At 43.9% G+C, this 17,346-nt stretch overlaps 2 protein-coding genes and 1 long non-coding RNA gene across 5 annotated transcripts in view; 1 reads left to right on the top strand and 2 right to left on the bottom strand.

Moving 5' to 3' along the window:
* The window catches only part of RFX4 (regulatory factor X4), a 181,036-nt gene that overhangs the window by 71,597 nt on the left and 92,093 nt on the right, over positions 1-17,346 (bottom strand). For 2 of the 3 annotated variants that reach the window (XM_010381300.2, XM_010381295.2), the window contains exons 5-7: positions 8,263-8,324; positions 3,249-3,462; positions 994-1,071 (exon numbers count right to left, since the gene is read on the bottom strand). In XM_010381300.2, the coding sequence (XP_010379602.1) occupies positions 994-1,071; positions 3,249-3,462; positions 8,263-8,324 (354 nt within the window). Of the gene's footprint in view, positions 1-993; positions 1,072-3,248; positions 3,463-5,415; positions 5,629-8,262; positions 8,325-17,346 lie in introns of those variants that run through there. The other variant, XM_010381306.2, reaches the window with a different exon arrangement.
* Positions 5,627-9,570, top strand: LOC104676473. The gene is made up of 4 exons (XR_749919.1): positions 5,627-5,667; positions 6,590-6,833; positions 8,148-8,326; positions 9,171-9,570. It is a non-coding gene; the product is annotated as an uncharacterized LOC104676473 (long non-coding RNA).
* Positions 13,872-14,406, bottom strand: LOC115899971 (40S ribosomal protein S19). Its single transcript, XM_030939132.1, has one exon. It carries the CDS (start codon positions 14,371-14,373, stop codon positions 13,936-13,938), a length of 438 nt encoding a protein of 145 aa, XP_030794992.1. The 5' UTR covers positions 14,374-14,406; the 3' UTR covers positions 13,872-13,935.

A 17,346-nucleotide genomic window follows, 5' to 3' on the forward strand; every position in this document is an offset into this window, starting at 1 on the left:
ATTCACTGAAACGGCTGCTCAAGTAATTTGGGAGATTTTAAAGTACATTTTAGAAGTCTAGTGGGTAAAAGTCAAGAGAAGGAAGAACAGTACTTCTTTACCAACACACTCTCTGATCTCATCTGCAGCTGTGTCTATGAGCAAAGTGATAGTGGAAGTGCTCAACAAACATTTGCTCCTAAAGCACACAGCTGTGGGAAGGCAGAAAAGTATGGGAGAAGAGCATTTTTTACCTGACATTGTTTTTATACCCCTCCACCTACAACAGCACCCCCTCCCCATAACACACATACCAAAGGAGTCTCTGGGATCTCTTCCACCAATAACTACTGGGTTTTTTATAGTCCTTTTAGAGACCACATTATCTTCTCTCAAAAAATAATAAAGTTATGTAACTTTATTATTGGTTATTGTTCTTCCATCCTTTCTCATTTCCTCTCTCCATTCTTTAACTACAATATTTTAAAATTAAATGGACTTCTTACATTGTTTGTATTTAATGATGGCCCTACTGATGGGATTTGATGGAAATCTATGGATCAGATCTTGGGAATGGAGGGTAACCAGCTCCAGATGTACCAAAGTGGACAAGCCTCAGGAAAAGCCTAAATATACAAAATAGAATAAAGTTTTTTATGTATTTTTTCCAAAATGTAAGGAAGCTTTTCTTTAGCGTCTCTGAATCTATAATCCTGGGTGTAATGATACGCTGGCAAAATGATCTTCCTAATGTGCTGATAGGCCTGGAGGCAGTTCACCAGTTCAGTCAGACGAGGAGGCCAAGTCCACTGCTATACACACGTCAGGTCTGTAAAGTGGGGATAATAATCATACCTGCTTCATGGGCTCCCATGAGGATGAAGTGAGCTAATGGGTATCTAGGAAGGGCTTCCAGATGCCAGGCCTGGCACCTAGCAGGAGCTCATGAAATAGGAGCTAGTGCTATAAGATTTTTAATACCGAGTATTCACAGCTCAACCCTTCTTGACCTACCTCATCAAAGTTGGCTCTTATTACAGTGTCCAATATTCTCTGACAGTGTGTTCTGTACATCATAATAAAGGTAGAAACCTGTGGGGGTGGGTGGAGAATCAACAACAAAGACATACATCAGTACCCATTGCTGCTGCCCTTGGACTTTCAGTTTTTAAGTCATTTCTTCCCTTTGGTGGGGGATGGAATTCACTTAACACCTGCTCAGCCTACTAGACCCAGGTGAGACTGATTTTCATTGGGTGGTATTCTCTGACCCTCAGCTCCCTCCTCTGTGCTCACACAGCATGAGTGGATTTCTCCCTGGGGTACAGAATGTGCTGGTTTCTCTTTCTGCCCCCATTTTCCACCCCCTGAGACTGTGAGCTCCAGGAAAACAAAAATGCTATCTTATTCATGCTCATGTATCCAGCACCTAGCACAGTGCCTGGCACGTAGAGCTAAGCAGGGCTTATGGAACTAAATTCTCTTCATTGGCTGAGACCACTACAAAGTTGAAATCAGTGTATAGTTATATGAAGGTGATTCTGCCTCAGTCACCATAAGACATTTGGAAATTCTCTGCAATGTGCTTAGCAAAAAAAAGAGTAAAAAAAAGAAAAAGAAAAAATCTCCCCCTTCATTTATTCAATGATTTTTTTATTTTTATGTTTTTTTTTAATTATCTGAGAATTTTAAATCCATGGTGCAGGAAGTTCATTTGTGTGTTTATTGACCAAAAAAGCAAATTAAGAAAAAATATTTATCTATTTCTTAGATTTAATGTATCCTTTACAGATATAAGTTCATTTTCTTCATTTCAGAACATAGACATGCATTTTACATAAACTTAAGTTGACTTATAGAAGCATCTGTCTCCCTAATTGACTCTAAACTTTCTGAAAGCAGGACTCATCTCATTCTTCACTGCATCCCAGATCCTAGTGTGACATGGAGACTTAGTAGAAGCTCAATGTGTTAGAGCAGCACTGGGTTGCATCAATAGGTGCATTAAAGATATGATACTCAGCTGGGGGCGGTGACTCACACCTGTAATCCCAGCACTTTGGGAGGCCGAGGCAGGCAGATCATGAGGTCAGAAGTTTGAGACCAGCCTGGCCAACATGGTGAAACCCCGTCTCTACTAAAAATACAAAAATTAGCTGGGTGTGGTGGCGGGCACCTGTAATCACAGCTACTTGGGAGACTGAGGCAGGAGAATTGCTTGAACCCGGGAGGCAGAGGTTGCAGTGAGCCAAGATTGCACCACTGCACTCCAGCCTGGGTGACAGAGCAAGACTCCATCTCAAAAAAAAAAAGGTGCGATACTCCAAGGGACACTTCCCCAAATTTGTTTTTCCAGTAACTTGCTCCAAATATTCCATGATCAAAACTATCAGATTCACTGTACCTATAAAATCTTCTTTGACTGTTAGACTATGATTTCATCCAAATCCCCTGCAGCACATGGGAAAATGAACTTTATCCTGTGGAAAAGCAATTCAGACGGGAGCGGTTCTTTCCTCATGAAATGAGACAGCATAAGATCATAGGACAGGTATGCAGGTAGACAGAAGATAGATGATAGGTAGATAGACAGATAGGCATATATGATAGAGATTGATAGAGCAAATTTGATTTTAGAATTGTTTTGGATTTACAGAAAAGTTGTAAAGATAGTACTGGGAGTTCCCATATGCCTCACCCCTATTGTTAACATCTTGCATTGCTAGGATATATTTGTCACAACTAATAAACTGATGGTGATAAATTGTTGTTAACTGTAGTCCATGCTTTATTTGGATTTCTTTTCTTTTTTCTTTTTATTATTTTTATTTTTTTTGAGATGGAGTTTCACTCTTGTTGCCCAGGCTGGAGTGCAATGGTGCAATCTTGGCTTACTGCACCCTCCGCCTCCCAGGTTCAAGCAATTCTTCTGCCTCAGCCTCCAGCTGGGATTACAGGTACCCACCTCCATACCCAGCTAATTTTTTGTATTTTTAGTAGAGACAGGGGTTCACCATGTTGGCCAGGCTGGTCTCGAACTCCTGACCTCAAGTGATTCACCTGCCTCAGCCTCCCAAGTGCTGAGATTACAGGCGTGAGTTATCTCTCCCGGCCTGGATTTCTATCTTTATATTTTTAAACTCTCTGTTTTGCAATAAGTGTGTGTGTGTGTGTGTGTGTGTGTGTGTGTGTGTGTGTAGAGAGAGAGAGAGAGAGAGAGAGAAAGAGAGAAACCACCCACCCCAAAGAATCACTTTAGTTGTGGTTACCTTCTCCTCAGGCAGGCTGGCTGGCAGATTTAGATCTTTGACATTGGGAAATTCTGGCAGCAGCGTTCCAAGTTTGGACCGGGGTGAATATGCCACTGTCTGTTTGCTCACTTCTTTCTTGCCTGTCTCACTCACCCAGGCGGCTCCTTTCTTGGAATACATCACATCATAATATTGGGAGCTTTCTTTCACTGCAATGCCATAGTAATGGTACCTGGGCCACAAGGGGAGGGAGAGAGAGAGAGAAAAAAAAGAGAGAGAGACCAACATGCACTATTATTAAGTGAGGTTTCCTGAGTAGGGGGTGTTGCCCAAGGCCAAGGAAAGCTGGGGCCATCCTACCTGGGGATAGAAGAGTTAACTCTCCTGTAAGGCTAAAATATCTGAAATACAGAATTGAAACAAAGTGCCAGCCATCAATCAGGTAGGTAAAAATAACCAAAATTGCCTCCTACAGAAAATGTTAAGTCAAATACTTTGCAAAGCAGCGAGGGGATGAAAAATTTTCCATTAGTACTTGATCTCTCACGTCTAGCCAAATGGGATCCCAGCACTTGAGTGTCCCTTCTCTGTGGGGACCCAAGCAAGATAGATTTGTGACTACTAACTGTACCTCCAATACAAATTCATTTGGCCTTTGGTTTTCTTTTCTTTTCTTTTCTTTTTTTTTTTTTTTTTTTGAGACAGAGTCTTGCTCTGTCACCCAGGCTGGAGTGCAGTGGTGCAATCTCAGCTCACTGAACCTCCATGCCTCCTGGATTCAAGAGATTCTCCTGCCTCAGCCTCCCAAGTAGCTGGGATTACAGGCATGCGCCACCACACCTGGCTAATTTTTGTATTTTTAGTAGAGATGGCATTTCACCATGTTGGTCAGGCTGGTCTCGAACTCCTGACCTCGTGATCTGCCCACCTTGGCCTCCCAGAGTGCTGGGATTACAGGCGTGAGCCACCATGCCTGGCCTTGGCCTGTGTTTTTCTTAATTAAAATGTAGTAGTCTCAAAGAACTGTATTTTTAAAAAGGTAAATTCAGTGCTTCAGTTGACACTGAATGTAAAACAGAGACCAGAACTTTTTATTAACTCAAAATGGGCTTAATATTAGCAATGTTTTCAATTAAGACTAACAAGGGATTGGAGGCTGCATTTTGTTTAGATTTTAGCTATAATCTATTGAGCACTAGCTATATGCCAGGCACTTTGCACAGGATTTTGCATGCATCAATTTGTAAAATAACCAATAATGGAAATGATTACAGTCTTTCTACACATGAGAAACTGGAGCCAAGAAAGCTCAAATAATTCGTTTAAGGTCATATAGCTGTTTAGGGGAAGAACAGGTTCTTGAACACAGACAGGTCTTTTTGACTAAGAAGTCACAGTGCTATCCTACTGAAAACACTGCAAGGTGGTCTTATAAACTTTGATTTTTATCAGAATCATTTATAAAGTTTAATCAAAATACAGATTCCTGGGCCCTCTCTCAGGACCTACTGATTCAGAACATCTGGGAATGGGGCCCAGGAATCAGCACTGAATCCAGCACCACAGGGGTAATTCTAAAGCACATCAGTTTGAGATCTCTGGTACTGAGTGCTTGACACACATTATCTTATTTAATCTCACAAAATCTGCATAAGGCTGGAATTAATTATTATCCCCATTTTTATAGATAAAGAAACTAAGGCCCAGAGAATTTAAGTCTCACACCCAAGATCACCCAGTGAGTAAGTAGCAGAGGCAGGATTTAAACCTCCCAAATGCTTTGAACCACTAAGCCAGTGAGTCTCAAACTTTACAACTAACAAGAATCACCTACAAAACATATTAAAATATCCCTGGTAGTCTAGTGGCTAGGAATAAAAAAAGAATAAAAAATATATACATGAAAATAGAGACTCCTGGGCCCTGCCCCACCCTTAAAGGTTCCTGTTTAGTAGGTCTAGAATAGTCCCATGGCAATACAAATGTTAGGTCATCCATGGACCTCGCTTTCAGAAACACTGCACAACATATTAACTACTTTTCTCTACCCGTGGAGATATGATGAAAGCCACAAAATAATACAGATGAGAAGGCATTTTGAATTATGGGAAGGGCTTTCGCGAGGAGGGAAGAGATGAGCACATCAAAACCTTCCCTCTCCCCAGCCCTCCTTTACTCCTGATACCATTCCGTGATATTTCTGCTTAGTGGGCATCTTGAATCTATGTGAATGCCTTCTGGGATGAAGAATTCAGACCCTCCAAAGGCAGCCCAGTTCATTTTGCCAGTATGGTTATCAGAAAATTCTTCTTTGTGCTGAGCAAAGTCTGCCTTCTGTGCCTTCCGTGTCTTCTACTACTTCCCAACTGTCATAACTGCCTTTCCACCTGGAAGTCACTCCGTGGGTGGGGGAGGAGGGGGGTTCCGGTGGCTTCAGGTGGGATGACAGTTATGACACACCACCCTAACCTTAAAAAGTTCACCTTTATAACTTAAGAGCCAGATTATTTAATATGTTCAGACCAGACCACTTCTTGACTATTCAGAGATCATGTAGCTAAAATCAACAACCACAGTTAAGCTACTGCTCTGATCTCGAGTTCTTCTATTTCAGTTCTGTAGGGCACGACAACACATTCCTCACCAGCCACCCCCAGATTTCTTTTTTTTTTTTAATTTCTTCTAAAAAAAAAGAGGGGGATACATGTGCAGAATGTGCTTTTTTTTTTTTTTTCTTTAGACAGGTGTTGCTCTGTTACTCTGGCTGGAGTGCAGTGGTGCAATCTCAGCTCACTGAAACCTCTGCCTTTCGGGTTCAGGTGATTCTGCTGCCTCAGCCTCCTGAGTAGCTGGGACTACAGGGGCGTGCCACCACGTCCGGCTAATTTTTGTATTTTTTTGTAGAGATGGGGTTTCACCACGTTGGCCAGGCTGATCTTGAACGCCTGACCTCAAGTGATCCACCTGCCTTGGCCTCCGAAAGTGCTGGGATTACAGGTGTGAGTCACTGCTCCTGGCCCACCCCCCAGATTTCTTCTGTCATGGTCAATTTGCCAAGGAAGTTTCTCTATAAGGCCATGGTGCAGGTTGGAGACAAGATCTTCTTACTGCCTTTCAACTGGTCAAAGGTGTGATCAACTTTGGAGTATCCTTATGGAAGAGGATACAATAAAATTGATTATACAGAATTTTTAAAGAAGATATTGCCCAATTTGCCAACCTCGAGGTTAAAGAAAAACAAACAAAACAAAAACAGACTCTCCCATGTGGACAGAAGGAAATTTTCTCTGTTTATACAGGATGGGAAACTTTTCTGCTGTCTCTTTACTATGTGTCTTTACCATTGCTACTCTTCTTAGAAATGAGCAACAAAGGTACTGGAGCCACTGATTCCTCAAAGACCAAGAGCTGAAGGAAAATAATTCATTTTCATTTATTCCATATCCTTCTATCCATCCACTCTTCTGTTTGACCAACATTTTGAATTGACTACTATGTGTTTACCAGCAAACAAGGAAGAATCTGGCTTTTGTAATCTATAATCGTACCAAGGCTGAAACCTCACTTTTAAACAAATACCAGAATTTTAAAATTATAACTGAGGTTTTTTTTTTTTTTTTTTCAGAATAGTCATCTTGGAAAATTATTAGGAATTTATTCCAAGAGGTCCTTTGTTCAATAGTCTTCTGGAAATCCCTTTAGAGTGGTTCTAGAGCTTCCGAGCCACACCAAAAAAATTAGTCTCATTATTTTCAGAACTTTACCAAAAAAGGGTTCTTCCCAGTTTGATCAGCCATTTTCTTTCCCTACCTTGGCTCCAAAGTCAAACCTACCCTTGGAGGATGGGGATGTGCTGCCCAGGGATGAGAGGAGCTGTTGACGGACAGGGGTTTGGCCCAGCACTGGACATGCTTCTGACACATCCTTCAAGACAAGTCTTATAAGTCCTATATGGTTGCCTTTCTAAAAACTTACAGTGTTTTATAGGTCACTATGTGCTGACCTGCTCAACATGGTCAAAATGCTTAGACATGCTGCATAATAAGGCACCCTCTAGTGGAGTCACCTTGTACATTAGCATAATAAGGGTTCTGAGAAGTCTTGCAGTAAAGGAAACTGTTAAACTTAGTGTTTACCAAACTTAAAGGGCCTGCTGCTCTTCTTCATGGAGCACCTATGATCATCCAACAATTTTTGAAACATCCTTAGAGGCAAGTCCTATAAATCCAGATTTTCATGAAGGCCGAGCAGTACAGGAAGAGATTCCCTTCCCATGGACTCACACCTAGCAGACAAGTGTCTGCACAGCCTTCTGCGCGCCCCTGCTCTTTTCTTCAATGTAACCTTCTCCGAAAGACCTTCCCTGGTCATTCCTCTTTTGTTGCTCTCTGCTACAACTTTCTTTGTCACAAGCTGATTCTCGGTTTTATCTGTGTTTCCTACCAGAATGTAGGCTCCATGAGGGCAGCAACTGATTTGCTCTTGTGTTCCCAGTACCTAGCACCACATATGTGACACACAGAAAGTATAAAGCGTGAGTTGGTTCGTTGCTTGATGAAACTGATGAGTGGGAAACCATGAACCCTCATGGACCATGGTGCAGCTGGATCTTTCTGCCCCATCTCCCATGCCGGGAATAGCACAGTTTTGCTTCTCTGGTCTACTAGATACTATCAGAGCAGAGTTTGCTCGGCAAAACAGTCCAGATAACCTGGTGATCATCCAAGAAGCCACAAGGCAATCCTTTCAAAGATGCCCAAGACTATTTTACAAAATACGCCTAAAAGCAAGGTGGTATAAAATCAGATTCCTTAAAGCAGCAGAGCCAACTCGTCTTGGGCTTTTGGACAACCTCTCTTTCAGAAGTCCTGAGAGAGGGGTCCTGGCCATCACAAAGCTCCTCCATATTCCCTCTAGGCACAGACTTCTGCCAGGCCTGCAGACAGAGCTCAGGATAAAGAACCAAAGTTCTGGCCTGTCTCAAGGCCCACAGATGCGCGCTCTGCAGGTGGAATGGCCGTCCAGTGCTTACTTTGACTGTCCTCGGGTCCCGAGTCTTCTGGTGGTTAACTGAGGAAACTGCTGCCTTATGATCTGTAAGTCAACACAAGAATCAGTTACCCATTGGGAAGAGTTGGGAGCACAGTGACTGAGTTTTACAAATAGCCATCTACAGAAGGGAGGAAAACATAGGTCCTTGGTTGCAATGACTTAATAGGAGTCTGTGAGGACCCTGGAGAAGACTACTGGTGTCAGAGTGGGGAGTGCTTGGATGGTTGTGAGGCTCTGGATACTAAGGGGGTCTCACTTGGCCACTCTGTGCTTCACCCCCTCCTACTCACAATGGAAGGAGAATTCTGGTTGGTCTAGAACATGCCACTCCCCCGTTTAAAACCCTCCAGTGGTTTCCATGGCACTTGGAACTAAAACCCAAACTTAGCCTCTGTAACTCATCCTGCTTACCTGGCCTTCTTCTCTTACAATTCTCACCTTTACTCACCAGATCCCAGCCACACTGGCTTTTTATTGTTTTCCCTGTTACTGAAACACACGAGCATTGCTCCACATGGTGGGATGGTGGGGAGGGGGGCTTTGTACTGCAGCCAGGAGTGGAATTTCACTCAGCTCTTCACAAGACTGCCTCCTCTTAAACCATTCAGGCGTCTGGACAATGTCCTTCTGCCCAGAGGCCTTCTCGACCAGCCAGTGTGGAGTAGCACAAGGGTCACATGGCCCTGCTTTGTCTTCTTATCATTTAGCACTATCTGAAGTTATCTTGTTCCCTTACTCTCTGGGTGCTTAGTTTATGTCTCCTCCTACTTGAACACATGCTCCATGAGAGCAAGGACCTCATGCAGGGTTTGGCACATGCAAAGATATCAATCCACATTTGTTGAATGAAGGAATGAAAGCCTGGGGGTATCTTTTTTCTGTCTGCAGAGCAGAGGATCATAATTGCTGTTGCCCAGGACAGCCACATCAATTCACAAGAAATCTGTGAAGAGAGAGCATCTCTCAAGGTGAAAACACAACCATGGGGCGCCTCTCCTTGGGGTTTAAGGAGATGATGTTTGTGGAGAGGCATGACTGGGCAGGGGTAACATGCAAGAACTCTGGAACTCAACTACCTGAATTGAATGCAAGCTCAGGCATTGGTTAGGCTGGGTGCCCTTGGGCAAGTTATTTAGCATCCACATGACTCAGTTTCCCCATTTGTAAAATAGGAATGATAATAACCTCTAGAGTTATTGTGAAATTTTAAGAAGTGAATGTATGTAAATGGTTGGCAGTAGTGCCTGGCAGTTAGTAAGTGCTTAATAAATATTACCCATTATTACCACTGACTGTCCTGATGACACTTGTACTTCCAGGGATTTTTCGAATGTAACAAAGACTCCCTTCCCTCCTGGTACAGCACTGAGCAGGCATGCATGGTCAGAGAGAGTAAGCCTTCATGAGAAGTGATGCTGTTGCTGATTTCTTATTGGTAGGGTATAAGCCTTGAGTGCTTTCTCTAGGGATGGGGGTGAATCTCTATCCATCTATTCACCCCTCTTTTATCCACATCAATACTCTCATTGATTGATTTACTCACTCACTCAACAAATATAGACTATGACCCTGTTAGCTGTTTGAACTTGGACATACTATTTAACCTCTCTGTGCCTGAATTTCCTCCTGTGACATTTGGGGACTAAGGGGTTGTGTAGTCTTCCCCTAACTAGAGGGCTAGGTGTTGGTGATTTCAACTAAAATGGCATCAGTGGGATCGACAGAAGTGCACAAATTAGTGAGAAATTGAGAACTCTGAACAGGTAGCAGGAAGACTGACCATTTCTCTACACTGGGGAGCTGACCACCTCCAGTGTGGAGAATGGGTGGGGCAGCATTTCAGTATCTGAAAATGGGAGACAAAAAGATGCACCTCACAAGAATGTTTAGAGAATCTAATGCGATAGCATCATGAAACCACTTTTGGAAGTAAAAAAGGCTTTTAAAATACCATCTCATGGTGATAATACTGAACAAAATGATGCAACAAGTCTCTGAATTCTTTAAGGGTACCACTTTGTAGGCAATAAATCCCCTCTCTTTAACCCTGACTCTTCTAAACTGAGGATCCAAGCTTTTTACTTTATGTCCCTCTCAAATTGTTGTGACCTGAGTAAAAGGCAGTGATTCAAGATGGGGTCAGTAACAGTGCTCTTTAAACACCTTGTCTAGCAGTGCTGCCTAAGACTGCATCCAGGTTTAGTGGCCTCATCACCTTGGATTTATAGTAACCTGTAGCCAAGCCCTTCAGACTTTCATCATATGAATGGCTTCAGAGCCAGGATTTGAAGCAGCTGTTCACAAAGGCACACTACTGAACAGACTAGACATGCTAATAGAGATAGAAAGAAAACAAGGGGGCCGGGCGCGGTGGCTCAAGCCTGTAATCCCAGCACTTTGGGAGGCCGAGACGGGCGGATCACGAGGTCAGGAGATCGAGACCATCCTGGCTAACACGGTGAAACCCCGTCTCTACTAAAAAATACAAAAAACTAGCCGGGCGAGGTGGCTGGCGCCTGTAGTCCCAGCTACTCGGGAGGCTGAGGCAGGAGAATGGCGTAAACCCGGGAGGCGGAGCTTGCAGTGAGCTGAGATCCGGCCGCTGCACTCCAGCCTGGGCGACAGAGCGAGACTCCGTCTCAAAAAAAAAAAAAAAAAAAAAAGAAAAAGAAAAAGAAAACAAGGGAAGCATAAAAATTGAGCCAGGGGATTTTTCACATTGGTTAAAAGTGGGTTCTGAGTTTCCTAACCACCCAAGCAAAGAAGATAACACAATAGAGTGCCAAGAGTCCCAGTATCAATATACGTCCAAACTAGTTCCTGAGAAAAAGTAGAAATCTTCCCATGTTTAGGTCTGGACAATTTCTCCTACACAAATGGACACAACAGTAAAATATCATAGTTTTTGGTTTTTGTTTTTCTGAGACAGAGCCCCCACTCTGATGCCCAGGCTGGAGTGCAGTGGCACATCTCGGCTCACTGCAACCTCCACCTCCTGGGTTCAAGTGATTCTCCTGCCTCAGCCTACCAAGTAGCTGGGACTACAGGCGCCCACCAACACAACTGGCTAATTTTTGTATTTTTAGTAGAGACAAGGTTTCGCCATGTTGGCCAGGCTGGTCTCGAACTCCTGACTTCAAGTGATTCGCCCACCTCAACCTCTCAAAGTGCTAGGATTACAGGTATGAGCCACTGTGCTCAGCCAGTAAGGCACCATGTTTAACCCTCTGTTATTCACAGACATTTTGGAAAGGATAATATTCAGTGCTGTCAAGGCTGTAGTAAAACTGGAATAATCAGATGGCTGATGATGTAATTTATTAGCACAACCCTTCCCCAAAGCATTTTTAAAATACATAGGAAGCCATAAAGTACTCATATTTTTGATCTATTAATTCCAAGGAAATAATCTAAAATAAGAACAGCTAAATGTGAGGCTACTAATGAGAGTGAAAAATTTGAAACAACATAAATGTCTAATGATAGAAAACTGTCTAAAAACATGATAGCATATATACACCCTGTAGAAATTGTGAAATAGCCATTAAAAATGATGGTAACAAAAACTGTGTCACAACACAGAAAATGCTTATAATGTTAAATGAAATAACAGATCTCAATCTATGTTTATGTTATATAACAGAGAATTGTTTATAAAAATATAGGAATAAACAGGTAATGTGGTAAAATGAAAGTGGATATTCATTAGGGTATTAGGATTGTGGGTAGAACAAAAAGAGTTTGTATATTTATGTACTAAATCAACTTTTTGTTTTTTGCAAATAGAAAAGGATTTCCTTATTGAAATAACAGTGAAAGTTCAAGATAATCTCGGAAGAAGCACCTAAAATCTACCAGAATGTTATGTTGGTTTTTTTTCTTTCTTTCCTTTTTTAAAAAATAAATCATTTCCTATTTTCTATAAACAATATGTAGATAATTAAAGAAAACAGCATTGTTTTGTTTGGTTGCTAAGTCTTATGATTACTTGATTTAAGAGACTGGGCTAAGTTCTGAAATCTTTCTAAGTGTTTATCCAAATGGTATCCTACATAACATCTATAAAGCAACACAGGCCAAGCCCCGATGCCTGGCCCTAGGTTAAGGTACCAGGGGTTGCCGACTATATTCTAGGGATGTGCCAGAAGTCCCCTGGGGAATGACTGGCCTTCTGGAGCCATTTGTTCTACCCCTCTGAGGCAATAACATGTACAATCAGTGTGTTTATAATTCTATGCACTGTGATCTTGAGGAATTATCAAGCCATAGCATGGGGCTTGGGAATTCACGGATCAATTCAATCTATGACTCCCTTCATTCCTGATGTTTTTTACTTATTCTTTTTGAGTCATGTATAGATCAATACATGCAGTTTTAGAATCTGTGTGACCAGCATCAACCTCCGCTGAGTTACCTAAGACAGAACAGGAGAGTCCTCCCTGACTCCTCTCTTCCTAACACTGCACAACCCCTACTGATTCTGCCTTCAGGACGTTTCCTGAACTTAGCCCCTTCTCTCTATCTGCCCTTACCCCTACTACTGTACTAGTCCACTGTGATCTCTCACTGCTTGGACCACAGAAACATTCTTCTAACTGGTTTCCCTGCCACCAGTCTTGTTGCCTCACCAATGGGATTTGTTTTTTTAATTTTTTTGAGACAGGGTCTCACTCTGCTGACCAGGCTGGAGTAGTAGTGCTATCCTAACTCACTGCAGCCTTGAATTCCTGGGCTCAAGAGATCTTCCTGCCTCAGCCTCCAGAGATGCTAGGACTATAGGTACATGCACCACACCCGGCCTCAGCAGCAGGATCTTTCTAAAATGCCAATATGATCATTCACTTCCTCATTGAAAATGCCGGATGTCTTCTCACTGCCCACTCTGAATAAAAATCCAGGCTCCTCAGGCTGGTCCATGAGGCCTTCTGTGATCAACTCCCACCCAGCTGCCCAGCCTAAAATCCAGCCACTCCCCAGAGCTCCAGGCTCATGTTGCTCCCACATCCACAATGCTGTTCCCTTTGCCTGGAATGCCAAGGCCACACTGTTTCCGCTCACCCGCAAGGAACTCCCTAGCTTTCTCTGAGCCTCTCCCACTTGCCCTGTGGCCCTTCCCATGCAACCTTAGCTGCCTCCTTTCTCTGTTTTCCTAGTGAATTGGGAAACGGTGTTATACAGTGGTTAGGCACACAGGCTTCGAAGTCAGGCTCAACTGCGTTCCAGTCCTGGCTCAGGCACTGTGCTAACTGCTTTACGTGTATTATCTCAGTTGATCATCACAATCCAGTGCCAGGTTCCACTGCTATTCCCTTGGTATAGATGAGTAAACTGAAGCTTAGAGAGGCTAAGCAACCTGCACAAAGCCACACAGCTCAGATGCAGACCTACGATTTGAATGCATCCAGTCTGACTTAACACTCTACCACCACAATGTTACGGCTTTCTGGATGAATGAAAATGTCCCCAAGCCTCTCATTCCTTCCTTTAACAGCAACCTTTATTTCTTTTATGTCATATTCCTGCATTTACACATTGGGTGTGTTTGAGGAATGAAATGATTTCTCGTTCTCATCGACTCTTCAGTGAAGATTTTTTTTTTTTTTTTTTTTTTTTTTTACGAATGAGGCAATTTATTAACCCAGCATGGTTTGTTCTAATGCTTCTTGTTGGCAGCTGCCACCTGTCCGGCGATTCTGTCCAGATCTCTCTGTCCCTGAGGTGTCAGTTTGCGGCCCCCATCTTGGTCCTTTTCCACCATTTTCAGCCCCTCCAGGGCTTGGAGGACCCGGCGAGCCACACTCTTGGAGCCTCGGCTGAAGTGGCTGGGCATGACGCCGTTTCTCTGACGTCCCCCATAGATCTTGGTCATGGAGCCAACCCCAGCGCCACCCCGGAGGTACAGGTGCCGCGCTGTGGAAGCAGCTCGTGTGTAGAACCAGTTCTCATCGTAGGGAGCAAGCTCTTTGTGCTTGGCTAGCTTGACGGTGTCCACCCATTCGGGGACTTTCAGCTTCCCGGACTTTTTGAGGAAGGCTGCCAGAGCTCTGACGAACTCCTGCTGGTTCACGTCTTTTACAGTAACTCCAGGCATCGTGCGGCCTCCGCGCTGCCAGCCAGGGGAAAGGGCTTCAGTGAAGATTTATCTTCTCTTCTTTTCATGCTGACCCTCTTGGAAATGTCCTGGTGGCCTCTGCTATGAACAGGATCTGAGGGCCCTGCACCCAATAGGCTAGGGAAGGTGGGAAGCAGCTGAGGGGACGGTGACATCAGCAGGCAGCCCCGTGTCTCCTCCTGGATGAAATTTACCTGCATCCACTCAAGTGGCAGTCTGGCAGTGAAACACTCCTGCTTAATAAAATGCTAATCAAAAATCATTGTTTGCATAATTGAGGTCCCCAGGTAGGTTTACTGAAGGAATGATCCAGATCATTACTTGTCTACCTAAAGGCCTCTGGCAATTCTCCATGGTTACCTGACTTAGCAGAGGTTCTTTTGATTGAAACTCAGACACCACTCTTTGCTTCCATCTTTTCTCCCTAAATTTCCTTCCATGAACTCGAGGTTCTGTCCAAGTCAGACTACTTGGTGCTGCACTATTCCCTGAATGCTTCCCAGGCCCATACCTCTGCACTTTCTACCCTCAACTCTCTCTCCCTCCTTACTACCTGTGCCCTCAGAGCCTATCCAGCCACCCAGCATGCACTCCGCTGCTCTATGAGCCTTTCCCCGTTACCTGACCACACCAGAACTCGCCCTTCCTCAAACCATGATTGTACGTGCCACTTGTACATGCCACTTCCAACCTGTGACCAAGTTCTACCCTCTATCTTCATATCCTGATTCTACCCATATCCTCCTATCTCCATGCATCCCAGGACCACGGTCTTGCACCTGGATTGCTGCAATGGTCTCACTGGCCCTGCTTCCTGTCATGCCCCGTCACGACCACTTCTCCATGAAGCCTGTAGACAGAATCCAGACCCACCAGGTCCTGCCTGATTGGCCCTGCCTTTGTTCCAGCTTACCTTTCCCCTTCCTCTCCCAATTCCTGTGCTCCGGCCATACGGAATGGAACTTCTTCCAAGTTTCATGAACACACTGTGTTCTGTCTTACTCTGGCCCTTCCCACAGGATGTTCTCATTGTCCGGAACCCTTTCTTTACACCCTTTTTCTGCCTAATGTGTACTCATCCTCACATCTCAGCTTGTACCTTATTTCCTCCCAGAAACTTTCGCTGAGCCACTTGTTGGGTGACCATAGTTATGCAATCCATAGAATCTTTTTTTTTTAAATTAAAGTTGACAAACAAAATTGTGTATATTTATGGTGTATAATATGATGTTCTGAAATATGTATACATTGTGGAATAGCTAAATTGAGTTAATTAACATATGCATTACCTCCCATACTTGTTATTTTCTGTGGTGAGAACACTTAAAATGTACCCTCTTAGCAATTTTCTTGTCTTCTTGTTTCTTTTTTCTTCTTTTTGAGACAGAGTCTCACTCGTCACCCAGGCTGGAGTGCAGTGGCATGATCTCAGCTCACTGAAACCTCTGCCTCCTGGGTTCAAGTGATTCTCGTGCCTCAGCCTCCTGAGTAGCTGCGGTTACAGTCATGTACCACCATGCCCAGCTAATTTTTGTATTTTTAGTAGAGATGGGGTTTTGCCATGTTGGCCAGGCTGGTCTCAAGCTCCTGGCCTCAAGTGATCCACCCATCTCTGCCTCCAAAAGTGCTGGGATTACAGGCCTGAACTACAGTGTCTGGCCAGCAATTTTCAAGAATACATTGTTATTAACTATAGTTACCATGCTGTGCAATAGATCTCTTGAACTTACTCTTCCTGCCTAATTGAAAGTTTGTATTCTTTGACCAAATTTCTCCAACTCTGCCACCCCCATAGAATCTTTATGAATAATCAATGTTCTACTTAGCTCTGTAAAGTCCTTACCTAGGCCTGTAAGACTCCACACAAACTAGATCTCCAGTCTCATTTTCCCCACATTCAACAAGCTGCAGCCTCAATAACCATAATAGGTTGGCTAATGGTACAAAGCTTGGATTCATTCACCAGAAGATATCTACTGAGATTGTGCTATAGGCCGGACATTTTGCTAGGCACTGAGGAAAGACTGAGCAAAACAGAAACGGCCTCTGTTCAAGAAGCTTACATTCTAGTGTGAGAAGACTAAAAATAAATGAAAAAGTCAATGTATCTTCTATCAGGTAAGTACTCCAGAGGGGAACACAAAAGCAGGGCGAGGGGAGTAAAGAAAATGGAGGTGGGGGCCGGGTGTGGTGGTTCACACCTATAATCCCAACACTTTGGGAGGGCGAGGCGGGCAGATCACGAAGGTTAGGATTTCAAGACCAGCCTGGACAACATGGTGAAACCCTGTCTCTACTAAGAATATGCAAATTAGTTGGGCGTGGTGGCACATGCCTGTAATCCCAGCTACTCAGGAGGCTGAGGCAGGAGAATTGCTTGAACCTGGGAGGTGGAGGTTACAGTGAGCCGAGATCACGCCACTGCACTCCAGCCTGAGTGGCAGAGCAAGACTCTGTCTTAGAAAAAAGAAAGAAAGAAAGAAAGAAAATGGAGGTGGGTGTTATTTTGTTTGGGGCGATTAGGACTCCATGATCATGTGGCATCTGAGTGGTGACCTAAAGGAAGTGAGAGAATGAACTTTGTGGACATCTGGGGGAAGGAAACTGCAAGAAGGAATAGCCCATGGGAAGGCCCTGGGTGAGAGCTTGTCTCATTTGCTTCAGGAAGAACGAGGAGGCCCATGTGACTGGAGCAGAGCCGGTAGGCAAGGGAATGGCAGGAGGAGAGGTTGAGGGGCTGGAGGGGTTTGCAGGGCCTTGCAGGCCTTTGTAAGCATGTCTGCTTTTACTTTTAGTGAGATGGGAAGACTTCAGAGGGCTTTAAGGAGGGAAGTGGGGAACAAGATCTGACTTACCATGAAAAAGTGTCACCCTGGCTGCTGTGTGGAGAACTGACTTAGGGGCAAGGGTGGAAGCAGGGAAACCAACTGGAAGGCTACTGCAGCAGTCCAG

The sequence above is a fragment of the Rhinopithecus roxellana genome, chromosome 10 (assembly GCF_007565055.1).
Source record: "Rhinopithecus roxellana isolate Shanxi Qingling chromosome 10, ASM756505v1, whole genome shotgun sequence".
NCBI classification, from domain to species: domain Eukaryota; kingdom Metazoa; phylum Chordata; class Mammalia; order Primates; family Cercopithecidae; genus Rhinopithecus; species Rhinopithecus roxellana.